Here is a 27,201-nt window from a genome sequence, read left to right as displayed (position 1 = left end):
AACACAGCCTAAGGTGGCTAGATTTTCTTCACAGCTACTAGCTTTCAGCACTCAATACAATTTCAATCCATGTAACAGTTGCATCCTGCATGTAACAAGCACTCCTTATTTCAATTACTTTGAGCAAACACTGCTTCTTTTTGGCCTCCCAAAAGAAGGATGTGTTTCGAGGTTGTGGGACAGGGCTAGTTCAGCAGCTGCTTCCATGAGAGCTGGTAATATTTTATGTCAGTCAGGATCATCAAAAATAGTGTTTTATTTACATTTACATTTTCATATTCAAATTCAATACAAATTACGAAATATTTACAACCATTTCTTTTGTACTATAGCTAAGAAAATGCATTGCTTTCCCCCCCCAGATTCTTAAGGTATTTATTGGAGGCTCTAAGACAAAATCCTACTAAACAACAGAAACTAGTCAAAGATGCAGAGGTAAAAAAATAAAGTGCATTTATAAGATGTCCTTAGTTACCTTCACTGGACAAGGCCAAGTCACTTACTATTGAGACACTCAGTGTTCATACTTGACCCCATCTCAACTCTACACAGAGGACAGACAGCTTCTCCAACCCTCTGTTACACTCACAGGACATCAGCTCTCCCTGCAGCTTGTGCACTTGAGCAAGACAATGTACAGCAACAGTCAGCATTTTTCAGAGACTGGATCATCTCTGAGCAAAACACAGCAGATCCCTTTGTAAGAACCTATCTTTTCATCTTCAGCTGAGTCTTTCCTGAAGTCATCCCAGACTCCCACAAAGCCAGGACTCTGGCATATTGCTGGTGCTAGAGATGGTTACAGCTCCTCAAATCACTCGAGGATCTTTCAGACTAGCAAACTAACGTTCACGAGGTTTGAAAAGTTCCTGCAGTTGTTCCCTTTACAGTAAGTGAGATTTGGCCTGTCAGCTTGCAGCTCTCTTTTCTTCCCCTTTAGGAATGTGTGGTTGGCAGGCTGGAGTTGAGAGGTAGAGAATCAGTCGGTTACTAGAGAACCAAAGACACTGTGGACAAAATCCAGTTTGACAAGCATTAGTTTGCACTTTCTCCTATCAAAATAGTGCACTGAAACATTAAATACCATGTTGCTTTAAACAAAACTGTCTCATAAATAAGTATCAGAGCAGATCAAAATAAATTTGTTTACAATGAAAATCCACTTGAATGAAAATAACAAATAACAAAATAACCCAACTCAAAATGATTCCCAGTGGACACAACTATGAAATGTAAAAAATCTTCTCACTTAACTCAAACATGGTAGAGAAGCTTTGCTGAAGATGGAATTTTTGTTTTAGTTAAAATCTGCTGGTTTTCTTTATATTTAAGACAGCTTTATCTGGAGAGTGTTAAGACTCCTGTAGGAAATACAGTTTTAAGAAAGGCAAACTCTACAATTACAATTTGGACAAGTCTATTTATCTGAACATTGCCAATGCAGTATTTTCTGCAACAGTCTTGCAACTTTTGGTTTATATGGAATGGCAGTAGGCAGCTCCTTGCAGAAGGCTTGCACCACGTTGCTGGGCATGTTCTTAGAACGTGACTTCACAAACAATTCTGCTTTCACAAACTTGTGTTTCATCTCCCTCAAAACCTGGGTTGTCACCACGTGAAAGGACAGTCACAGTGGAGGGCTGGGATTCTTCACTCACAGGATGTGTGTTGTCACCTGTCCAGAAGAAAACCAAGTCAAGACAAGTTAAAAAGTGCCACAGCCAAGCGTTACCATCATAAAGCAAACCACACAAACTTGATTTGCACAAGCTCAACTGCATTTTCCTGCAGAGATGGAAATCCAAGGCCATGCTCCCACTACCTCTCTCCTGCTGCCCCTTGTTAGTTTGGGATCCCATTCTTGCCACTGCCTGTCCTTTCTGGAGATGCCTGCTCAGCTCAGTAGTGCTGAGCAAGCTGTGTGCATAAGCCACAGAAAGCTACAGAGTCCACCTAGGAGGATATTAGTGGGTCTTGTATCTTAAGGCTGCTGAAGGCAGGCATCAAGAGCAACTCCTTGAGACCAGGCTCAGGATAAACTGAGGGGGGCCTGTGCTGATTTGGAGAAGGCTTTCTCCCTACAGACTAACCTTGTCTGGCTGATGTCCCTGTGTGTCCTTCCCACTTCAAGTCAGAATACATGAGAATGACCCAAGTAATTTAATGGCCCAGCATGCCTTGAGTTGCTTAGAGGGATGCAATTTCAGCTTCTGATGTTTAACTCACAGGAAGTGTCCTTTTCTCTACTGGAGTGCTTCAACAGGGCACTCCCAAATACACACCAGTTGCTGTAGCAACACATCCTGCAGGAGACAGGCAGCAAATCCCAAATTTTCCCATCAGCTAGGCTTCCCATGGGAAACAGAGCACCCCCTTCCTAAGGCCATACCACAATTCAGGGGATAGTTGCTTTCATTTCTTTACCTGCAACCTTTTCATTTTTTAAGCCAACAGCAACACTGAGTAAGTGTTGGTAAAGCTGAGCACTAAAAAGACATTTTCAATTTGTTTGCTCTTGTTCAGAAAGAGAAAGTATTTGGAAAATCTGATATTCTTTACAAATTAACACTCTCTAAAGCCAAGTATGACTCAGCCTTGGCAAATATAAAAATCAATTGAAGTATCTGTCTTCTCTATCTTGCACCATCTAAGCTAGAGCAAGACTGACTCCACACAAGCTTTTTGTAAGTAACTACTTAAAGCAGACAGATCTAGTAGGAAAGCAAAACTCTCTCATCTCAATGAAATCTCCAAAGAGACAAAGGGATAAGGGACATCTTTGGAAAAATCTCTTTGCTCTTGAAGTAGTAAGCCTGTGACTGTGAACTATTCTTTCATAGACTTTGGCTTTTAATTCACATTAAGATTGTGTTTCATTTGAAAACCAAGTGTCAGAGCCAAGGGCTAAAACAAAAGGGAAGATTAAGATAACCCTGAAAAACAAAGTATTCAAGCCCTGTGAGATGCTATGAATGCAACTCCCCCTAATTCACAGCCTAAGCAGCCAAGTGCAAATGATCTAGCAAGGCAGATGAAAGAGCAGACATACTTTGTGATGGTGCCTGTGCCTCCTGAGCAGATTCATCTGGTCCCTGTACAGAATCATATCCAGATGATGCTGTTTCACTAAGATTGTCCTCTTCATTAACTATAGTGACAGTGGATAGAGGTCTTTGGCCACTGGATCCTGGGGCTTGCACAGGCTCAGACCGTGGTTCTACATCCATCTTTGTGAAAAAAGAGAAAATGGTTAAATTACAACTTGGCAGGAGGGTCCATCTTTCTGGGAGAACAATGCCTGCAAGGACTGAGTCCGGAGCACTTTTAAGCAGAGGGAAAAACATGAAATGAAATAAAAGCTCTGCTGTTATCAGAGGTGCATCAGAGGTGAAATCCAGTTACTGCCCGATTTAGTGGGAAGCTCAGACACAGCTTCTGCATTGTTTGCCCAGTATCAGGCAAAGTCTTCCTTCCACTCAGTGCAGATCTGTCCCCCCAGGCAAACCCTGGCTCACAGTTTAACTGGTCCAGGCAGCATCAGGCACTGCCAACAGCATCTTCCTCTGGCACTTGCAACAATGAGCAATAACAGAACACATCAGAAACTCCTGATGTATCCTAGGAAGTCATGCAGCTCCAGAAATGTCATACCTGCTAACACATTCACTTTTCAAAGGCTCTGGGTACTGAGCAACTAAGAGAAGCTGGTTTCAGGAACAGTATGAGCTGTCAAAGTCTGCCTGAAGATTTGAGAAACACCCTTAGCTGTAAGCACAAGAGTTAAAAGCAATTCTGTCAGGCATGAGTCAGCTCTGACTGACATTCTGCCCAAGCCTTTAGGTGATAACTCACACCAGGTGACCTGCAGGCTTCCCCAAAAGGGACACCACAATTATTCCTATAGCACCTGGCCACAGACATGGCACGCCTGTGCTTATCACCTGCACTCTAGAGGCAGCATGAAAAAGCTGAAGGAATGGCCACAACAGCAGTGTAACACTGAGACTGGCAGCTGCCACCACGGCAGGCTGCTGGCTTACCTCAACACCCAACACTTTGAGGATGTCACATTTGCACAGAGGACACGTCCCGTGTTCCAGAAGCCAGGGGTCAATACAGGTCTTGTGGAAGACATGGCTGGTGGAAGAAGGTAGCCAACAGGTTAGGTTTCATACTAGGAAGATTGCTCATGTGCCAGCTATGAAGGACCCTTTTGTAACACCAAGAATTTATTCCTTCTAGAATGGATGACCTTATTTTGCCACAAGTTTCAGCTGAAAGTTATGGATAGTTGATCTTTCAACCTGTAGCTGGTTTGTGCTTATTAGTATCCCAATACAACCTGCTAGAATTCAGCATTAACATTTTTGCCACACCTCAACAGTCTAAAGCTGTTTTTCCAAAAGTGTGTACAATACATTCCCTTCCCAGCTGATAATTTAAATGACACAGCTATGGACATCTCAGCCTTAGCTTTAAGGTTAACTTCTGTCACACAGATGTAAACTAAATAGCATTTGTTTCTGTTGTAATTACATAGGCAAATCATCTCACGGAGTTATGTCCTCAAGATAAACTACTCCCACCGATTTACTGAGTCTGTGCAATCACTGTGTATTCCAAGTGGATATTTGGCAGGCTGTACACTCAAGAAGGTAAATATAGCTCAGCCATCACAGATGCAAATGTGTGCTTCTATTAAGACACTCAATTCCACAATGGGTTTAAATTAGGCCACAGATTTAGGAGGATGACTTGAAATCCTGTGATCTGCCTGTTCCCTCAGCCTGAATAGAAACAGCAAAGCAAACAAGCACTGCTCAGTATTAATCAACTCTATTATGAGGTAAGTGCAAAGATCACCACATCCAGTGCTCAGCAGCCTACACTCCAGCAGGATCCAAGGATTCTCCAATTCAGCTCACATCATCAGCACTTCCTTCCAGCTGCACCCCCGTCATGTTTAGAATAAAACCTGAAACTTTCTTAATGCCTGACTATTTTAAGTCCTTGAACTTAACACTGGACTTGTCAACTCTGCAACTATAGATGCCTTCAGTTTGACTCTCTGGGCAAGAATGCCCTTGGCAAATACCCACACCCCAGGGACTCAGATACCATCATTGTGATTCATAGGAACATTCCTTTGATTGGTTCTTTCACAGATACAGTTAAATGCTTTCAACAAGGAGGGTCTCAGTGTTGAGGTCAACCACCAAAATCAAGCATGTTCTTGCAGTAAATATTAGTTTATAACTCACATGAGGGAAAATTTAATATGGCTGATACTGGCAGATATCACCACTCGTGAGGATTATCAAGTCCATGAGTCATTTTAAGCTAGCACGCCTCTGAGAGCTGCATTTGGGCCACAGAGGAAGGAAACATCACAAAGGTATGTAAAAGCAGTCTCAGAGCAAACGCAGCAAATTTGTGTATAAAGAACACAATCAAAAGATGTTACTCCACTCTTACCCAAATTAGTCATGCTTTGTTTGCAGGTTCATACCAAGATTAGCAGGGTTTATAGGGAAATAATGACAAGTCAGGTCTCAAAGTGTCTGGAGCCTGTCTACAAGTTTCTGTACTCATGGCACTTAGTCCTTTACTAAACAAAACTACCTACGGGCATAAAACTGGATTATCATTAACATACATGCCTGAAAGGTTATTCGGTTTTGGGGTTTTTTAAAGTATTAAGCATTAGATCAAGGGAGTTGGTTGATAACACCTTAGCAGACCAACTTTGTATTACCAAAACAGCTTAGAGGTCCTACTGCTTGGGAGTAGAGAAAGCCTTTGCAAAACTGTAACCTGGTGCACAGCTTACTCAGGCAGCTGAGATTTGCCAGTGTTTGACAGCACTGCTCAGCACACAACAGCAGCTACCCATTTTTCTGTTCTTCAGAACTTCATTTTCCTACATCAAAATGTTTCCAAGTACTTTCTGTAACCCTCCCTGAGGGTCACGACACCTCTTCCTTTGCACAATTCAGGCAGTTCATGTGGCAGCCCTCTGATTTTAGAAGCTTGGCCAGAGCAGTCCCAGTCAGCAGGCACAGAGGGAAATCCCACAGAACAAGTTTCCTTAAGCCCTGAGGCAGCTTCATTGCTCACCTTAGGAGCAATCACATTAAAGCCTCAGTGCTTCACTCATGGGCTTCCACAGCAGCACAGCAGCGAGATGCAACAGGAGAGAACTGTAGAAAAATAAACTGCTACAGCTCTATTTTGGTCTCTGTTTCAGAGGATGCCTACAAGAATAGAAATGCTTTCTTCTAAACTACAAAAGCCAGCATGTTTTAACACATTTAGCAGAAACACAACCCTCGCAGTAAACAGTAATTAAAGGGACAAGAAATGGACAACATTTTGCCAATTACCTGCAAGTTAGTGGTAACATTCTGATACACCAGCAAAGGAAGCAATCCTTAAAAAGTCCTGGCGTCCCTCTAAGGGACACTGTGGCCTGCCAAGTTATGTGTGTCAATCCACTCACAGGGGAAGTGATGACCACAGGCCGATGGGGCACACTACAATTGTGTATTCACACTGTTTCTGCTGTACAAAACATTGTTTTGATAGATAGTCAAGAATTCTCACTGTACAACAACTTGAGGAAAGTTTGTTAACAAACATGGCAGAATTTTGGATAAAGGGCCAGTCTGGAAGACAACTTACTTGCAAGTCAGAACACGCATTACATCATTCGGCTTGTACTGCTCAAAGCACACAACACAGGAATCTCCATCTGGACCAGTTTCCTAAAACAGTGAAATGAAGTTACAGCTTTAACACACTTTGAAAGCTTCCTCTGAACTCCAGTCAGATTTGCTGCAGACAAAGGGGTCTAGCTAGAGTCATCCATAATGCTCCCAAATATAATCTTATATAAACACACTTCGTGGATTACTCACAGTCAAGCTGACACTTCAAAAGAAGCACTGAAAATTTAAACCCATGGTTTAGAATTCCAGCTGAAACGGTTATTGGATTACTGGAGGCACTAGTGTAGAGGTTTAGAAACTGCTGCCTCCAGTTTTAGTTACAAGAAGAGCTAGGGAAGCTGATTAGATACTGGTTTAAGCCTTCATGCCAGCAAATTAGGTCCTCTCACATCAACAAGACTACAAGCAAGCAGCTAACAAAATAAACTGATTTCTATTGAATAGAAATCTTGAGGCTTGGAAAAGGACCTGATCTGAAAGAGGAACTGTGCCACCATGAATTACAGCTCAGAGAGACTTCTGCCTCCTGCTCCAGTACTAGGGAACTGCCCAGGTTTCATGCCAAGGCTGTGCTGCAATGCAGGGGAGGTCACAGGGTCAGTCCTACCTTGTCCCCTTCCTTCAGGGTGCGCAGCTGCATTTGCTCAATGGCCTTCTTCGCCCTGGCCCTCAGCCGCCGCTGCGACACAAAGCAGTCCTGGTCAGACACAGCCACTTTCCTGTTCATTTACTAATACTTACCCAGGTGCCTACTGCAAGCAAGCAACAGTTTTAAACCCCAGATGTTATCAAAATAAGCCAAGTAAGCATGACCATACTATTTGGAGTCAACATGAAACTGAGTTTTGGGACATACTGATGCAGTTCCTGACTGGATGACATACCAAGATAGCACTTATGTCTGCTTTGGTTGTACCTAACCTTTTCAAAAAGCACAGGAATTATAAGGGTTTTTTAAGTTTGAGAAGATGCAAGATAATACCTTGATCCCATTAGACCCAGCTAAAACAAACTGAAGCTTTCAAACTGTCGTGGTACAGAAGACTGAACATGGAGTTCCACAATCAATTGTTTTGTTATACTCACTTTGGGACACCTTCCTGCCAATGAAAGGGACACCCATCCTCATGAAAGGTGAAGGATTCTTTACCAATCAGCCCACTCAGCACCAATGCACCCTGAACCACTCCTGTGCTTCCACTGCTTTACAGCTTGCCTGGCAACTGTTGCTGTCCAGCTGTCACTGCAGGACCTGGAACCAGCCCAGGAGCCAACCTCTGTGTAAAGGTCACAGGTTGGTGCTGTTGCACTGACTCAAACAATGGCACTGTCCTCTCCCTACCCGGAGCACTTCAGGCAGCTCTGGCAGTGCCATCCCCAGCACAACACCAACCTCAGGGACAGACCAGACTCGAGTTTTGCAGCTAACCAAAAGCTCTCTTTCCAATTCCACTGCTCCGTGCAGGAGCCCCACCCTGCTGCCTTTCCAGCATTCCATCTCCTTAGGGATTTGAGCTCAGTTACATGAAACTTTTCCAAGTGCAGTACTGGTGGCACAAGTACAGAAGGACAAGTGGGACAAGGGCTGTTGCTGACACCTAACAATCTTGTAAGGACTGGCCATTCAAGTCTGCACAAGATTCCTTGTGCTAAAGCAGTTAATAGCAAACAAGTTGATTCATACATCCCCCTGAGACACTGTCAAATAGGCCTAGCACAAAATGAGCTATTTTTGTATTAGTATTGGTTTTGTGCCCTAAGATAAGAGTATCCATGTGCATGCTTTAGGAGTTTAATAGCTGGCAGCTACTAACAGCTATCAAGGAAGAGACACATACAATCCAAAGGTGAGGGGTGCAGACATGCACATTTGTTTAGAAACAAGAACTACTGAGGTTTTCTTGTAAGTTTATGAAGTTCTGCTGAAGACATCAATATATGTTTCTGTATGTCACTTATGGATAACTTTGAAACGATGTTGCCCTTGTAAAGGTTTGAGACTGAAGCTGCAGGGCAGCAGCCACATGCTGCTTACTGAGGCCCCCAAAAGTCTGAGCAGCAAACGTGGCAACATCAACTGAGCAGGAATGCAGCAATACAAGCACTTCTCATACACAGCCAGAACTGTCACCACGACTTGTTATTAACTGAAAACTAAACTTTCTAGGAACGTACTCCCTCATACAGTATCTCATCTACACATCTAATGTCAGGCCAAGCATATTAGACAGGACCCAACTGGCTGCACTGTTAATAATTTACTTGAAACAATATTTTAAGTTTTGCATGGGCACCAGTTTAATTGCTCCTCATTAAATGCATCAACGACAAAGTCACCTTTAACATTGATTTTGGCAAGTACAGCAGAACACCCCTCCAGGGCATGGAGAAAGGTTGCAGAAGAAGCTTTATGTTGAATAGTCTACCAGGATACTCGAGCCTGGAATGTCAAAGCATTTTGTGAAGCCATGTTTTTCAAGAGAATGTGAAACACGAACTGTGTTAGAACTATAAAAGCCCCAACACAGAAAAAGCTAGGAAAAAAAGCTAAATTGAGGAAATAGAATCAAGATACTACAAAACACATCAGGTCTCAGCTCCTACCCAGGCCCTGGCAGGTAGAAGTAGTGAGGTACCTAAATGGGAAAATTAGGTTTGGAGTCACTCAGTCCTAAGTCTTCCTTGTTCAAAGCTGCCAATTTTACCTCCAGCCCTTTCTGCATAAGGGTGTCTTCCCAGCACCCTGTGAGCATGGCCATGGCAGTGCAGGCCAGAGAGCTCTGAGGAGGTTGGGAACTCCTGCTTTTCTCCTGTAAGATAAGGAAGTTCTTCCCCACAGGTAACTATTGCCATTGAAGCAGTTTTGAATTGTTGAAAGTTGAGCAATTTGCCTCCTCCAAAGCCATTAATTAGGTAATTTCTCAGCTGCAACATCTAATCTTTATGAAATCAAAGGAAGCAAAGACTTGAGCTGAAATTAGAAACCAGGCCACAGATAACATCATGGGTCATTTTGCTCTATTAAGAAAGGTTACTATATTGAGAACTGAATTTGTCAGTACTCCACTGACTAGAAAGGCAGCAAGCCACCTACCACACTTGCCTCAATTTTCCACCTTCCTGCTTACTGACCTCCCAATGCAGGAATAAACTGCAGAGGTGGAGACTTGAATTTCAGGCCCAGAAGAAAAGATGCATTCAAGAAGGAACTAGCAGGTTGCACAGCATAACTTGCTCAAGAGGAAAGAACTACTCTGGTTTAACTGTTAGGCTAGGACAGATGTGCTACAAACTTCTCTTTTCACTTGGATCAGAAGCTGACATGACTGGCTTTTCTCAATATTCACTCAAGTCCAAGCAATCCGGATTTTCAAAGGGCTGAACAGTGACAGGAAAGCCACCAAGATGTACCACACAAGCCAGGAAGCTGTTTGACTAATATTCAGTACTTCCTGGAGCCAAAGCACTTAAAACTCTCAAACTCTGGATCTACACTAAAATCCAATCAGCAGCTAACAGGGCACATGGCAGCATCACCTTTTACTGGTTCACCTGAACTAACAAGCATCTTCTTGTTATTCTGTACTTACCTAATCACTGTGAGGTCAGTCTGAGATGCCAGGGTATAAAAACAATTGAAAACAATTCTGGATTGTCTTTGAGTTTCACTTTGACAAAATAGTATATTTTTACACCCTGACAGCAGAGAAGGTTTCTTGTATTCTTATACTCTTAAACTCTACAAAGCACTTCTTGGGGCTCCTTGATTTCAGTTCTGCTGAAACCATGTGCAACTGCCATGTCATTTATCAATGTTATTTATTCAATCTGCAGCAAGCTCCTTGTGCACATGGAAACCAAGACTTCTAGCCAAGCAGACTGGATTCTCCCAGTACCAGCTATCACTGAGGCATTAATTACACTTGCAGTTTCTTGGAAGCCTTATAGCTCACAACTGCACTCTTAAGTACCTTCAAAGGAGGAAACATTTAAATTTGATTTAATGAGCAGTGCATAGGGCACCCAGATTTTCCTGCCCAGATTTATTTAGCATTGTTAAAGAGAGCTGTGAGACTAAGGCAGATGGCAGGGAATTGAAGGAGGGATTCATCAGCAGGAGACTGCATCTCTGTCCACAAATGTCAGCAAGAGAACAGCATCAGGTTAGAGACAACTCCACATTTCATCCAGGAGTGGCAATGCTCCATCTCACAGGCAAATGACAACTTCCAGTATTTTTCCCTGAGTCTGTCACTATAATTCTCAGAAAGCTTTCAACAAGCAGCAGCCTCTCAACCTGTAGCTAAAGTCATGCCCCATTTGCAGACACACTCCCAGTCGTGTCTCCTGTTCTGGCAGGCACGTAGGCAGTGCTATGTGGGAAGGATGAGGGTAAGCTAAAAGCAGTTTAGCTCTCTCACAGCCCCCATTACATCAGCATTAGGGCTACATTGCAGTTCAGGGAATATTTGTAGGAAACCCAGTTAGCTGAGCACAATCAACTTTTCTCCACACAGTTTACTCTTGGCTGTTCTTTAGGAAAGTTTTAAGGTGCACAAAGATGTATCTCTTAGCACTTTAAAGATCAAACAAATTCAGTAATTTTGGTACTTAACCAAAACTTACAAACCTCAAGATCCACACCATGGAGGGATGGGGGTATAAAGCACAAACTCACCTGCTCTCTGGACTGAGCCCTTGCCATAATGAGTCTCCGAGCAGAGTAAGAGACATAGCAGCCCACAGTTGCTGCTGCCACCACAAAAAAGGACACAGAGATGAAGAGGATGGTGAAGATATTCATGGAAAGACTGCGCTTTTTGCCCACTTCGATGACCATGGTGACTTTCAAGCCGCTCTGAATCCGGTGCAGGATTTCCATGCCCTTCAGGTTGCCAATCATAATTGCAACGATCTTTTCAGCACCTGCAAAGAAGGGGAATCCATGCTCAGTTCCCAGGTGTTGTATCAGAGGCATTGTCCTAGATGTCCTGCTTCAAGTGCTAAAGAAATGGCTGTGGGAAGTTTCTAAATAGTATTTATAGAGTCAATATGAACCAACGGAACAAGTGTCACCACTGTGTGTTTGTCCAGCTGAAAGTGTGTCCCATTACCTATGAGTAGAGTGAACCATGTTTAGGATTCATTCCTCTCCACAGCATTCCTCACTCCTATATAGGACACAGACTGTCCTATTTTAGACACAGCACTTTGGTGATTTACATTTTAACGTGCCTTTGAACTACATGAAGTTAAAAATAAATTCTCTGCAGAGTAAGGTCACTGGGATTGTGATATCTGTATAGGAATTGCTTCCTGTAATGGATCCAACTCCCTCCCTGCCCCACTGCTGCTTCTTAGTACCTCTTTTCTAAATTTGACAGTACTTTTGAGTACTTCCTCAGACAGTGAACAATCAAAGACATAGATCACCCTTCACTTCTGTATTTTCAGCAGCAACAGAGAAATTATTGAGGGAAATTGCATTGTGAAGTCTACTTATCTTTATGAGTTTCTACTGCAGATTCAGAGGGAAGCAAATATGAAGGGAGATGTGTTCCACTTTTAAACAGTTGGGGGCAAGATGCCAAATGCCATCCCAATTTTAACAATAGATTTTATTGGCTTAATTGAACACCACAGCAAGTCAAAGGAACCAAGGTGTTTATGGTAGGAAGAAATTTCAAGGAACTCCAGTCAAGCACAGACCAGAACAAACTGGTTTCCTTTCAGTGACATGCAAGGGCTTGAGGATACTTGATACCATTTGTAGAAACATTAGAAAGTCCCAATATAACAGAGAGGCTCTTAAGAGGGGGGAAAAAAGGGAGAAAGGGTGATGAGTAAATTATCACTGCTTCCTCTAAAGTAAATACAAGAAAGGTAGATTTGAGACCAGCTAATCAGGAGTCTCACTGCATTAAACCATCACCTGCAAAACATTCATAATAGACATTGCATGGGGGAAGAATAAAGACTGTTACAAAGTGCTATTTTTAGCTAACCCCCAGGCCAAACACTCTTTAATGGGAAGACCAATTGTTTTTCTCTCTGCTGAGTTACTCAAGTTCTTTCCCTCTGCTGAAAGTTATTCAATTTTCAGCTACCAAAAAACCCTAGGATTGGTGTTAAACCACAAAGGCTGTCATTGGAGAAGTGTTTATTAGTTTTCCAGCTTGTTCACATAATGCTTGTGATCCAACACAGCAAGCAACTTTCCTCAGTGGGACAAAACTCATATTTTATTCAGAAAGCTCCTCGTAAAGACAACGACATCACACAGAGAAGAGAAAAAAAATAAGTCTCCCAGACTGCAACTACTCTTAGGGATGAACTAGGGCTTATACATCACATATAAAATGAACTGGAGTCAGGTGCTAGCAGCAAGCAAACAAGTCAGAAGTTGAGACTTGCTTTCATAAGCATGGAAGAAACTGTGGAAGAACAGGCTGCAGTGATGAGAAAATAAAAAGGCTGCCAAAAATAAAAGAAGCAAAAAAACCCCCTATTCTCCTATATTTCTGCATGTCTCACAGTAAATCTATCTTGTAACCACACATGCACAACACAAGACACAGAATAGCAATTCCTATTCTATTAATGAAATGTCACCATCAGCCTGCAAAACCATTCCAGCTACTAAGCCATACTTTTTGAAAAAGTTTTACCCTTAAAGAAGGAAACATTCCATTTAAGTTTCAGACTCCATAGTTCACAAGGATGTCATCAGATGACAGCTTCAATCCTCACTGACTCTTCTCAACTGCAGAGATTCCTGCTGCAATTTCAGCTCTGCTTTAGATGAACACAAGCAAGTGGCCAGCTGGTGGCCTTGACACTGGCACACGGGGACAAGTGAGCAGCCATTTCCATCAGCACATGTTTGTGACAACTTCTGTGCTTCTATAACAAAAGCAAGAGGATCACCCCACCCAATACTTCCTGAGCTGCTACTTGGGTCCCATTATGACAGGTACTGAAACATGTTATGGTGGCCTTGAGACCACCAGCCTAGACAGAGGTCTGCCAGGGCTTGGCCATCATGCAGGAAACGAGGTACTGGAGGGGTGTCTTAGGTTGCAATGCAAGATGTAACCAAAAGTACATATTCTATTACCAGCTGTTAAAACCAGGTGGGGCAGTGTTCTTCATCTCCTTCACCACCCATCCTCCCTCCAGGGATATCTTCTGGAATGGGCCAGTGGGTCTCACTGCATGACTGGTAAAGTTACATCATCCCCGTGTGAGATGCTCCACCTGGGGGAGGAGCCAAGCATTCCTACCTGGATAGAACCTGACATTTGGAACAACACAGGTAGCCTTTTCCCACTGGATTCCCAGAGGAATCCCATCTACACCACCACTGGACCCTCAGAGGAAAACCACACCCTTCTACAGCATCACTGCTTCCACAGAACCACAGCTGTCACTCCAGGAGGGCTGCAGCCACCACTAATCAGACACAGGGTGTCAGGTTGTATCCCGACTCTCTCAGTGTTTTTGTACTACTGCATTTATTTTAATTTTCCTATTAAATTGTAGTTCTGACTTGGGATCTCTCACTGGTTTGCTGTCAAACCAGCACCAGGGGACATCTGCAGAGGCACCTCAAGCACAGCAGCTGCTCCCAACTGTCAGCTTCTTCCCCACCCAGACCCCACCAAAGCAGAGGGAAGACAGCTGTGCACAGCAAAAACCTCACAGAAACCCAAGTTCTTTGCCCATGTGTCAGCTTTTGTGTTTCAGCTGAAGCTTCTGGAACAGTTTTTAAGGGACACTAGAAGGTGAAATTATTCTGCTGCCTGTTTAGCTGTTGATGGGCTCATTGCTAAACAGAACCAAGACCTGTTCAGTTAAACATTGCCCAGCCTCTTTCCCCTTTCCTGTGAAACTGGAGAGGGAAAGTTACTCAACTCTTTAGGGAAACACAATCTGCCTCTTTGGGCACCTCCCAAACTACAAGGCAGCAGCTGGTCAAAATCTGAAGGAAATGGGTTGATGAAGCACACAAACCCCAATGGTTTGAGGCAGGGAAGTGCTGGGGCACAGCACATTGGGCCCACAAGGAGAATGCATGACTGGGAATCAAGCTTCACCTTCCTGGATCAGTTTGACTTAGCTGTAGAGTGCAGTTGCATCTATTTATAGCAGTATCAATACCTATACAAAACTGTGCCCTGCAAAGATTTCACTTGTTCTGCCAGTGCACTTCTGCTCCTAATCATGAAGTTACAGTTTGACAATTCAGTAGAGAAATGAGATGTGCAAGGGGGGCATAGAGCAGGGAGCTTTAACTTTTGCCTAGTACACACCTGCCTTTTCACATTCATTTAAGGTGATTATTGTAATCCAGTGCTACATTTTTGAGTGCTACAGATAAATCTATCCTGAACCAAGCAAGCTGTAGGGTCTGGAGAGCACTTGCCCCACAGCATTTAGAATGCAATGGTACCTAATCTGTGCCTTAAAAATCCTCACTTTTAGCAATAAAATCACAATCTATTAGTGCATTAAAACACATCAAGGCAAGGTACAGACCTCAAGGCCAAATAAATCCACTGGCCAAAGCCAACTCAAGAACTCCAAGTCACTTCCTCTACTCTCACTCAAAACCAACTTCTCAGCTCATTCAGGCATTGCAACCATTTTGCATTGTTTAAACCAAAAAAAATCAGCTTTAATTAAGTTACAAAAGACCCCTTCATTTTGGTTTTAAGGCTTCAGTGTAACTTTGGGCAAATGCCATAGATCTTTCTCTTCTTGGAGAGTGAGAGCCAAACCTCTCTAATGTCTCTATCACCATTTACCAAGGACAGGATGTAAAACTTATGGACCCTTTTTCTCTTTGGAAACAGACAGAGCTACAACACAATTTAGTGAAAATATGTGAGGAAGGCAATCATTTTGAGGGCATTTTTAAGAAAGAAGGTATAAAATATTCTAAGTAGGCAAGTTGTTTCAGAACAAGGAAGAAGCTAGCATGCCATACACAGCCTCCAACATTTTGGATCCCATCATTTTTTCCCCCCCAGTTTTCTCAAAGTGAAGTTTTGCCTCATCTTTAATCAGACTGAAATGAAGTGCCCACGGTTTTACCAGTATTCCTGCACTCTGTCCAGAGAGCACCTTGTGCAAACAGTGCCTCTGCTATGGCACAGCCACGCTGCTCCTCCCCAGGAGCAGCACAGCTCACCCCAGTGTTCCCAGCACTCCACTTGGGAATACCCCCACCCCATCCTTGATGCTGGTGGGATCACCAATCCACTTCAACAGCCCAGCTGGCAACCACATAAGCCACTCACACAGAAAAAGCAGAATGGAAGAAATTGCTTTTGATTTTGAATGTTTCATATATTAAAAAAAAAAAAAAAAAAAAAAGAGAAGTGCAGACTTTGGAGTTTGAATTCTCAAAGAATGAACAGGTTCTCCTTAACCACAGCACCAGAGCAGAAATGCTATCTGAAGGTTCTTTCAGGAGATCAAATACAACTCCAGCCTTGGTGCCTGGATCATTGTTTTTATCTACAAGATATGCTGCTTGCAGCACAGAGCAGTAATACTTGTGCCTTATGCCAAAGGAGCTAGAGGTATTCCCCTGGCACCCCTCCAACCCACCATCAGCAAAAAAGGCATTAGGAGATCAAGCTATCTCCTGTTCTTTAACATGAAAGTCACTGTCAGTTTACACTCCAACCATTTTGTACCAGTTCAGCACACCTGGCTCCTCAGGCATGTAAGAGGAGTACCCGATAGCCTATCTTTCATGTTCAGAAAAAACAAAAACACAATGTCTTGAACATTGCTTATCTCACTGTACTTGAATAGTAAGAAAAAGGATTTATGGTGGTTATCAAACAGGCTGGTACAAGCTTACTGTTATCTGTTACAGTAGGAGGAAAAATAAACTAACAGTGTACACAGGCTGAGCTGGTATTACCAACCTTACGTAATTCACCTCAGATGACAGGCCAGCACTGTACACAAAAGCCATCGAGTCTCAGCAGCACTCCCCACTCCAGGGACACGAGGGCTCTCCCTGGCCTCAGACACTACAAAACCAGACCCTGCAGGCCAGCTCTGCTCCCATCCACGGTACAGTGTGGATAAAAAAATAAAGTGCTGGTTGCTGTCATCCACACAAACAAGGCAAAATCTCATCAGGAATGTGCCCAGGCCTACAGTCATCCTCCATCCCAGACACTGTCAGAGGAAACACCTTTATTGCCCTGGGATAAGCTCTCCCCTTTGCAAGAGGGGAAGGTGACTGGACTCATATCAGGAGCAATACAAGCCTGGATAAGCTGACATCGTAGGCTTGTTCCTTCTTCCCCTGCTTTGCATGTTCTGCACAAACACTACCTGGCACCAAGATAAAAGAACAATTTACATGCAGCTTATTTTGCAGTTATTTAAAGCTATAGCCCCTTATGCTCTAAACTGTTTGACTGGACTGCCTTTTTCCTCACACTATTACCTAAGCTTAATTAAATCTACTTTCAGCTTGCTTTACTTGGCATATGGCACTAAGTCTGATCTCTTCCTCCTAAACACACAAGCCTTTCCATATACAGTGGCAAACATTCACACAAAATCATGGAATGGCTGGCGTGGGAAGGTACCTCTGGAAATAATCTAGTTCAACGCCCTGCTAAAGCAGGGTCACTCAGAGCAGGCTGTGCAGGATCACATCCAGACAGGTTTTGAGTATCTCGAGACTCCACAACCTCTCTGGGCAGCCTGTCCCAGTGCTCAGTCACCTTCACACTAAAGAAATTTCTCCTCCTATTCAGATGGAGCTTTCTCTGTTTCAGTTTGTGCCCACTGTCCCTTGTCCTGCTCTGGACATCAATGAAAAGAGTCTGGTCCCATCCTTAACACATTTGTGTCCCCTGATGAGATCTCCTCTCAGTCTTCTCACCTCCAGCCTAAATAGGCCCAGCTCACTCAACCTTTGGTTGTATGACAGATGCTCCAGTCCCTCCTCATCTTCACAGGCCTTCTCTGGACTCACTGCAGGTGTTCCACGTCTGTCTTGAACCAAGGAGCCCAGAACTGCACACAGAACCCCAGATGAGGCCTCACCAGGGCAAATCAGAGGGGCAGGACCACCTCCATTACCTCTTCCTAAGGTACCCCAGGATCCCATTGGCCTTCTTGGCCACAAGAACACACTGCTGGTCATGGGCACGAGTCCCCCAGGGTATGAGGGGTCTTCTTCACAGAGCTGCTTTCCAGTAGATCAGCCCCAGCCTGTATGGGGGTATTCCTTCCCAGGTGCAGACAGTTGCTAAACTTCATTAGGTTCTCTGTCCAGCTCTGCAGCCTGTCCAGGCCTCCCTGAACGGCACCACAGTGGAATACTGGAGGTGGACACCAACCTCCACTCTATTCAGTTTAAACAGTGTTATTATTTGTCAAGTGAATTCAACAGTTACCAACCCTTTTTTTCTCCCCCCCTCCCCTTTTGAGCCTAAAGTCTTAGATAAATGCTCCCATCCCCTAAATCTTAGAACATTTACAACATGAAATCATCCTCTAAAACAGCAGTCAGGACAGTAATATTTTTCAAGGGCAAAGAAATGAATGAGATCTTGTAGGACAGCTCTCTTCACATGCTGTTTGGTCAGTGGCAAGACTAAAGTACCACCTTTCAATCTAGCAAACAGCATCTAAAACCTCCTGGAGAAACAGCAAGCAAAATTCCTAATGAAAATTCTTTGGTGACTTTACTCAACAGTTTTCAGCAGTTTTGATTTAGTAAATACATTGCTCACCCTCTCTGAACGAGAAGGAGCTCACCACTAATATCCCTTGCTCTCCACATGCTGGTGGCAGCTCAGTGTTCACTGGGAAGAAGTGAGTTTGAGAAAGCTAATGGTAAAATGATGTAAATGGGCACAGTCTCAGCCAGAAAGCATCTGTCTGCGAAAAGATGACAGGTCACAGTGGACACAGTGGGGAACTGTGCTGAGCTGACTGCTGTGTGCTCACCAGCACATTCAAGGCTGGAGGCAAACAAGCTCTGTCATTGTTTTAGCTACATGATGTCCCTCACAATGAAGCCTCTGCTACCACAGCTGTCACTTAGGATTTTAATTCATCTCTTCACATTTCAGCAGCCCAATAAACCCAAAGTGCAAGGGCACTTCACAGACCTATTCCAGGCTACCTAAGGGATGATGCCTACCCTGCAGTTTTCCACGGCACAGAGGTACCTAGATTATGTCCTAAAGAGCAAGAGCAGGGATCAGAAGCCATCAATAGCACCAGTCAGTCTCATCCAGTTTCTCAATGCTCCTCCTGTTTGCTCACAGACTGCTGTGCTGGGGGCAGCCCCAGTCACGGTCACACCCCAGCATCCCCTGAGGCTGGGAGATCGGGGTCGCCAGCCAGACCCACGTGCTACAATTGCTCCTCTGAATGCCACTACAGCTGTGACATTAATTTATTCTAAACCAGGCAGCCAGGAGAACTAAATTGAGGTTGAGCACATAAAGACAAAGTTCAGCACATGCACATCAAAAAGCTATTTTCAGATGCAAAGAACTACAAACTCCAGACACTACAGACTGCAAATACCATCCAGGTACAGCAGATGCATGCAAGGTCCTTCTCAAAAAGGAACTGTAGCAAAGGTTTAATGATCTGCAGAAGCTCATCTGGCTGTGGCCAAGGAACATGAGAGAGGAAGCGTCATTAGTTAGATCCTCCATCCTCACATGTTCTCAGCACAAGTCTTCACTCACTGCAAAGAGAGGTGCACTGTTTGTTTACACAAGCCTTACAAAGTCTCAGCACAGCCTGCCTTGGGATTACCTTCTGACTCAATCTTTAACAGTTCAACAGCTCCCATCAGCCTTTTAATACCTTGGCAAAGTTTTAGCTTGTTTCTGAAGATCATACCTCACAAAAAGCAGTGGAGCACAGCAAGACACTTCTGCCAGACACTGTTTGCTCTAAGCATATGGAGGTAAGGCTTCACCTCAGTGAAATTCCTGCAGAATAAGTTAAGTAGCAGAGCTACATATTTAACCTTTCCTTCCCCTTTCACCCACTGATGCATGTTTACACTTGAACCAGATCTTGTTAGCCCGATTCACGCTGTTACTGCTTGAGGCAGAATCATGCAGTTGTGATCCCCCAGAATAAGCCCTCTGCAGATCAGGTGATGTTCCTCTCAAGTCTAGAGTTACACCATAAGAGAGAAACCAAAGAAAATTATCACAGCTGCCTTCTGACCTGCAAAGAATCCTTTTTCACCAGCTGCAAGGAAATACTGAACAGCAAAGAATGGTTCCCACGGGCACCACCATGCCCTCAAGGCAAAGCCACCCACCAGCCTGGTTCTACCTTAAAGCAAGGTCCACCTTTAATACAAACCAACTCTTGCCCTGCACTTTTTTCCCCACATGCTGCTGGTTTTCTCCAATCAGATGTCTTTTCCAGAAGGTCAATAGAGATTACAGAGAGGTGCAATTATAAGCACACAGAACTGTACTTTGAAACCCTGCTCAGCCTGACACAGAGCGGTACCATCTCAAAATGTGCATAGTTAAAACTCAAGTTTGCTAATTGATATGGGTTTGTGCTTATAAACCACAAAGTAAATTTTACTTTGGACTCCATTAAATTCTTCACATTCTACCTGTTAGAGATGATTAGGCAGGATTTGATCATATCTGATTTGGCTATTCACTGCATTCTATTGTTTCAACTGCCAGAGTGGCTGGCTTTTGTTGGGTTGTTTTTGTTATTTCATTTTTTTAAACTTGGCACACCAAAAGGTTATATGAAGCACTGATGCAATGAAGAATCATCAGACTAAACATGATGATTATAAGAAAAAAAAAAGTCTCTGGGAGCAGGATGACTAGGACAAACACTGCTGCAAATACAGGCCCATTTAAATCTGTAAACAAGAAAGTTGCTTCAAAAGCCAAGTCTGAAGGCCCCTTTTACTACACTTTCAGATAAGCTTCTGTTAATAACTGTGTGTTTTGTTGCTACCAAAGTTCTTTGAAGAAAAGTGTATTGTGCCATACAGAGCCCACCCACAGAGATCTTCCTTCTTTGCCAGGCAGATGACAGCTCCACAGGTGAGAGGAGGGTACTCAGTACTGCTGGTTTGATTCCCACCCACCCCAGCAAAGCCATCTCCTGCTACTTCCCAGTGCCTCAGCTTGGAGGAAGTGCTTGGCCTTGCTTGGTTTCATTTGATGGCATATGGCCCCAGACAGAGCAGAAATGAAGCCAAATAGGAAACCCAGACTGCAAAGTCACCACCAGCACAGCTACAGCCATTGCAGGCATGGTGGGAGGTGTAGCTGCACAAAGCCCATCCTTTAATGAGCACAGCCACCTTTCCCCCTGGCTCCAGGAGAGTCAGAGCACCCAGTGCCACCAAGGAGGCCAGGAGAGGGGAGCCATCCCAAAGCACAGCTCAGCAAAGGGCACTATGACCAGCTCTTACCTCCTAAGGTTGAGGGGCAGTGCTGTGGCTGAGCTCATCAGCATTACACAGGGAATACCAGCACCTGGCAAACCAAATGAGGCTGATGACTTGCAGCCAGCTCCGTCTTGGCCACGCTGTGTTTAAAGCCTGCAGTGTTCGACCAGAGAGCACTGGCCCCCAGCAGGGGCAGAGGGCAGGGGTGGCCCAAGCACAGCGTGTCACCAAAGCCCCGTAAGCAGAAGGAAGAGCATCACTGTGGGAAGAGCCAAGAACAGGGACTCACAGACAGACACAGGGATAGAAAAAGAACTCAAGTCCAGAGAATAACAAAAGGGAGGGTGGAACAGGAAAGAAAGGGAGGGACTAAAACAAGGACAAGCAGTAAAAGCAACAGCAGCAACAAGCTTAGCCCAAGCTTAGCTTAGCAATTGTGTTACGACGTGACAAGGAGGAGTCAGGCAGATTAAATAAGTGGTTTGATGGAAGCTGTCTTCTCCAAGGAGTCCCTGTCCTCTTTGTCTGCAGTTCAGCTGGGAAATTTCAACATGCCCTCGAGTATCCATCCCATCATGCAGGATAACCAGGACAGTTAGAGCCACTCTGACATAAGTGCCTCAGCAGAAAGCTTAAAGACAGCATAGGAAAGGAGGGAGCTCCTCTTGGAGCAAACCCTGCCAAGAGCCCCTGGCTCATTTCGAGAGGCAGCTCCCAGCAAGGTTAAGATGCTGTAAGTCTCCCAGCAGCCAGGATGGAGGAGGGGCATATGGTCCTTCCCCTCAAGAACAGGTTCAGCAGTGACCTACCCAGGCCAGCAGTGCCAAGGGAGCTCCTCCAAGAGCTGCAGGATTAGGCAGGCACCCAGTGAACAGGGCTCAGGGCAGGGACGCTCTGTCAGTTCAGCAGGAGGAACTCGCCCAGCAATAGTCAGATCTCAATAGCATTTGTCAGCTGATGATTTGATTACATAAGAAAGCCTTGCCTCAGAACGGCCAGAGCCTATCCAGACTGTATGTTTTGAATTCTTAAAGCAGAGCAGCAACAGTCCTACAGCTCATTAAGACAGCAAACCTCCAGAGGCAGCTACTGTTTTCTTGTCTCACCAGAACACTTGCCTCCACTGCTAACAGAAACCTTCTAAGGGGGTTGCTGCAGGGATATAATTATTTTTCAAACCACTCAGAGCTTTAAAACACAGTATTCATTTTCATTGTTCAATTTCTCTCCAGAAGATGGGGCTTCCCAAAGCAGTGTCACTTGACAGAACTCCAACACACACACAAGGGTGCACATCTGTCCAACAGCTGGACAGAGCCACCAAAGCCACTCACCCAGTCAGACACAGGGCACCTGCTTGGACTGTCACCAGAAGGCATTTACACAGCTTTCAGCCTAGGTCTGTTTCTCAGGTAGCATTAACCTAAAACACAGCCAAATCCCATTCTTCATTTGAAAGATAGGCAGGTCATGATAAACCTTCCACTAAGTAGGAGAGCGTCTATAGCAAGAGAAGAGGAGCTCTGTTATCAGCCTGTGCAAAATGAAAACCAGCCTTTAAAGACCTTCAGCTACTTGCATTAGAAGAGGCATTTTGCTGCTGAAAAGTTACCTACAGAAGAGTCTCATACTTTGCTTATGTCTGAGCTGGTTACTGTGCCGGGCACAGGGAGAAACATCACCTGAGCATAGAAACCCAGCCTACTTTACAGCCCCAATCAACTCCACAGTCTTAACAGGCATTAAAAACCTGAGCATCCATCTGGCGACTACAGGCTGAGGCCAGAAACCCAGGGCCCGGCCCGGCCCGGCCAGAGCCCACTCGTCCTCATCCCAGCAGCAGCCGCAGATTTCGGACACGGTTACTCATTAATCAAAGAAAAAACAACACCATCAGCGCCTGAAACAGCACTGGCCGGTCCGGGCAGAAACTCGTGCGGTGCGGGGAGGTAGCGACATTCCCGGCTGTCAGCGAGGAGCCGCGGCCGGGCCGTGCCCCGTTCCCGCAGCCCCCGACGGGAAAGAGAGAGGGAGGGAGGGAAGGGGCGGCTCCCGGCGCGGGGACCCCTCTCTTTGCGAGCCCCCCGCCGTTCCCCGGCGCTCACCGTGGTGGGACATGGGCAGCACCTCGTTGCCGGTGCCGCGGTAGTTGTAGATGACGGCGGCGGCGGCGCCGCGCTCGGCGGCCAGGCGGATCTTGTCGGCGAAGGAGCAGCCGCCGCCGCGCTCGATGAGGGCGAGCCAGCCCGGGGAGCCGCCGCCCGGGGGGGCCCCGCTGAAGTTGGTGAGCGCGCTGCAGGCATTGAAGGCGTCGGGGCTGTCGGGCAGCACCAGCAGCCCCTCGGCCGACTGCAGCGGCGAGTCCAGCCCGTACAGGCCGCTCTCGCCCGCCTCCCAGCCGCTCCGGTTGCGGTCCGCGCCGTTCTCCCACGACACGTTCAGCCAGGCGGTCCACGCCGCTGCCGCCGCCGCCCCGCGGGGACCGGGCGGCGGGACGGCGCAAAGCAACGCGGCCAGGGCCAGCAGCGCGGCCCCCGACGGCATCCCAGCACGGCCCGGCCCGGCCGCCCCGCCGCCTAAAGCCGCGCCGCGGCTGCCGGGGGAGGAGCGGGGCCGCCCCCGCCGCGGCACGCCCCCGGCACCGCCGGGACCGCGCACCACCGCACCGCCGTGCCGCCGTGCCACCACACCATCGCACCATCGCACCGCACCGCACCACCGCACCGCACCATCGCACCGCACCGCCCGCCGCTGCGGGCACCCCGCCGGGAACGGGCCCTCACCGCTGCCCGGGGAGTGGGGCCCCGGGCGCTGCGGTGCTGCGGGGGGTGCGCACCCGGGCGTCCCCCTCGCTGTATTCTCCCGGGCGCAGTGCGCCACCAACCCACGTTTCTCCCGAGGGGATGCGGAGGGTCACCCGCTCCGGCCACCTCTCAAAAGTGATGGCTCCTCCTGACATCGCCTCTCGCTCGGGGTGACGGGTGATCCCCCGCATGCCACCCAGGAAGGGTGGCTCACCTCTTCATCACGCCCCGGCACAGCGGCCTCCTCCCCCTGCCCGCCCCGGTGCCCGCAGTGCACGGAGCACGGGGGGCGGGCAGCGGGGCTCCTGGAGATGCCGATCTCCTGACACTCCACAGCGGCCCGGAGACACAGCGGCACCAGCACAAGGTGCTCAGCCGTGAGCCAGCCTGCTTCCAAAAGCTGAATGCATGGCGTCAATCCCGAGTGATGCTGTCTTACAAAACACTGGGTTAGCACTGTGCCCTCACTGGACTGGCCATTGCTGTCCTGATCATTTGACAGATGATACAAACCTGCCACTTCAACCAGCAACCCTTTTTTCTACTTATATATTAGTTGTGTTTGCATCATTAATTATTATTTGATCCATGGAACTCACAACAAAAGTCCTGTTTCTCCAGGGCCCTGCAGTTATTTTTGGGGCAGCCAGTTTGCATGCAGCAGTCCTTTGCTCCAGCACTTACACACTTTTGCCAAGTTGTCCTGCATCAGGCAGTGCGATCAGAGTGCTGGCAGAGTCATTGCAACCACGAGTGTGAAATGCTGTAGAGCCCTGCCAGGGAATTCACAAAGGAAAATAACACGAGAAGGAACATTTCAAGCTCCTCTTCTCCGGAGAGCCACTCTTTTGACTGAGAGGCCTTGCCTCCTATCAGCTGCTCTGCGGGAATCGCCCCCAGCCCCGGGAGCCTTTCAAACACATCCCAAACAGCCACATCACTGTGCACAGGCTGGAGCTCTGGGTGAGAGCCCATCACCGAGAAAGGAATATTCGGGGGCAGGGATTACATGGCCCAGGATCAGCTGCTGCCTATGGAAGCAGCAACAAAGACTGGTGTAAACAGAGTTCAACCCTTTCTCACCCGAGTCAGCACCACTCAGTTTTTACCCCAGGCTTTGGGCTGATAACCAGTACGTGTGTCATCTGTCTGCGGTGCCATTGCCTTTCCCTTCCCTGAGCTAAGAGCAGCACACTGAGTATCACACAGCCAAACCCAGCTCAGGTTTGAATTCCCCCCGGGGACAGGGGCTTCGGAACCAGCCCACTCCCCCTGCCAGCCTTCAAAAGGCCCTTCAAAACCAACCCCTCCACCAGCATCCGCCCTGCCAGCACAGCAGCTACAGGTTTTGGCAGCTCAGTAGCACAGGGAGATTGGTTTGGTTTTGCTACTGCAACAGCAGCATGCAGAGCAAGTAATGAAGAGCAGATGAAGCAATTTGCTCAAGATCAATATTGCTTACTAAGTGAACACTTTTGTCCTAACCTAAACAAACCTTCATTTTCCCATTGCACATCTAAGTAGACAACTTATTTCAACAGTACTAGCTCCAGCTATAATGAGAAGTAAATCCATAAGCAATAAGAGAAACGTGCTTTTGTTTTGAAACCTGTTCCATGTAGGGGCAGAGAAAAACTTAACACACCTCTGAAAACACAACCAAGCTTTATGCACTCAACAGCAGCCAATCTGCTCAGACTCAAATGCCTACAAAACTTTAAGGATGTTTAGCTCTAGCATTTTCACTCAGACAAAACTGAACCAAAGCCAAAGGTTGGAACCTTCTCAGAATACAAAATTTCCTATAGATCTGGGGATTTTGAACACAAGGCTTAGCCCACAGTCTCTTACACATGCACGCATTACAGTACATCATATGATTAAAAAGCACTAATGAAGAAACGTGAAGAATGCATTGAGAGCAGCCCTGAAAAGGATTGGTGATGGAAGGAAGGGTGGTGATTGAGGAGAAGCTCAGCCAGCCTTGCTTGGTTTGGCAGGGAAGCCAGTTGCAAGGGGCCAGCAGCCCCTGTGCATCCCAGCCTGGCCAGCAACTCCTCTGGGCCAGCGAGGAGTGGCTCAGGTGGCTGGGAATCCCAGCAGAGCTGATATGTTTTAAAACCCACATGCCAGTTGTACCTGTTTCCTGTTTGAAGCCACATATCTCACACCGAGAACTTCCTGGCTCTCAGAATTAGGAAAATTCAGGGGGGAAAAAAAAAAAAATTAGACAAGATCTATCTTGCAATCTGCAAAGCACAAACCTATGCTGCAGATACCTGTAGGTTCATTTGTGTCCTCTCACCTCGAAAAATAAATAATAAATACACTGGTGCCTTCAAAACAAACACTAAGTGCTGCTCCGCATCACTGTCTAAATTAATTTGCAATTTGTGCAGGTAAAAAACAAGACTAACTTCAGACACTCAGCCCTTTGCCTGCACTGTACCAATCAGAATGGGACAGCAGGGTCTTGCTGACTAAGCACTGAAGTCGAGATTCAAATTGCATAACATTACTTTTCTAATTGAATCTCTTGATCAGAACAACAATCACCCACAAACACCCCTGATTCCTCAGAGCCTGGCCATGCTGCCCCGAACCCAACTTCAGAGGAAGAAATGCCGGGGTGCTGCAGCCTCTCACTCACCGTGATGCGCCATCAGGAGCGTGCTGTTGCCTCTGCCCCGTGAATTGTAGATCACGGCCGCTGTTGCACCCCTTCTGGTTGCCACCTGAATTTTTTCAGCAAAACTGCAGTTGCCTCTCTCGATCAGGGCTATCCACGGTGCTTCCGTGACAGTGAAGTCGGTATTTTTGTCGCAGGCGAAATGATCAGCAGCATGTACTGGAATGCCCACCACCCCCTGAGCACCAACGTAAGGAGAATTAAAGCCATACAGGCCACACTCACAGCGCTCAAACACAGTCCTGTTGCTGGTGCTGTTGAAATAGAATAAACTGAGAGAGGCCATCACAGAAATTGCCTCCGTAGCGTGGAATGAAATTAAAAAATCCATCAGGAGAAAGAGAAACCAGAACTTCTTGACTCGCTTCATTGCTTCTTCCCAGCTGCAGGAAACGGAGATGTCCAGAGGTATTTTCCGCTGCTGGTGACCACAGTGCGAGCACAGAACGCTGCCGAGCCCCAGCGGGAACCTGACACCGGCCAGGTGAGCTCCCGCAGTGCCGGCAGCTCAGCGGCGCCGGGTCCCGAGCCCCG

The 27,201-nt window shown here is 46.2% G+C and overlaps 1 protein-coding gene across 2 annotated transcripts; it reads right to left on the bottom strand.

Moving 5' to 3' along the window:
- Positions 1 to 232: 232 nt before the first annotated feature.
- RNF128 (ring finger protein 128) lies at positions 233 to 27,201 on the bottom strand. Of its 2 annotated transcripts, none has more exons than XM_038122942.1 (7): positions 26,629 to 27,201; positions 11,407 to 11,654; positions 7,336 to 7,407; positions 6,682 to 6,764; positions 4,041 to 4,137; positions 3,050 to 3,227; positions 233 to 1,675 (listed from the first exon to the last, which is right to left on the bottom strand). In XM_038122942.1, the coding sequence occupies exons 1-7, from the start codon at positions 27,035 to 27,037 to the stop codon at positions 1,539 to 1,541; spliced, it is 1,224 nt and encodes a 407-aa protein (XP_037978870.1). In that variant the 5' UTR covers positions 27,038 to 27,201; the 3' UTR covers positions 233 to 1,538. The 2 variants fall into 2 exon arrangements, with proteins under 2 accessions (XP_037978870.1, XP_037978869.1); XM_038122941.1 differs by lacking the exon at positions 26,629 to 27,201 and adding an exon at positions 23,280 to 23,770.

Source organism: Motacilla alba, chromosome 4A, assembly GCF_015832195.1.
Source record: "Motacilla alba alba isolate MOTALB_02 chromosome 4A, Motacilla_alba_V1.0_pri, whole genome shotgun sequence".
Taxonomy (NCBI): Eukaryota; Metazoa; Chordata; class Aves; order Passeriformes; family Motacillidae; genus Motacilla; species Motacilla alba.
The sequence above is the reverse complement of the archived record's forward strand: the minus strand, read 5'-3'. Positions and strand labels throughout refer to the sequence as shown.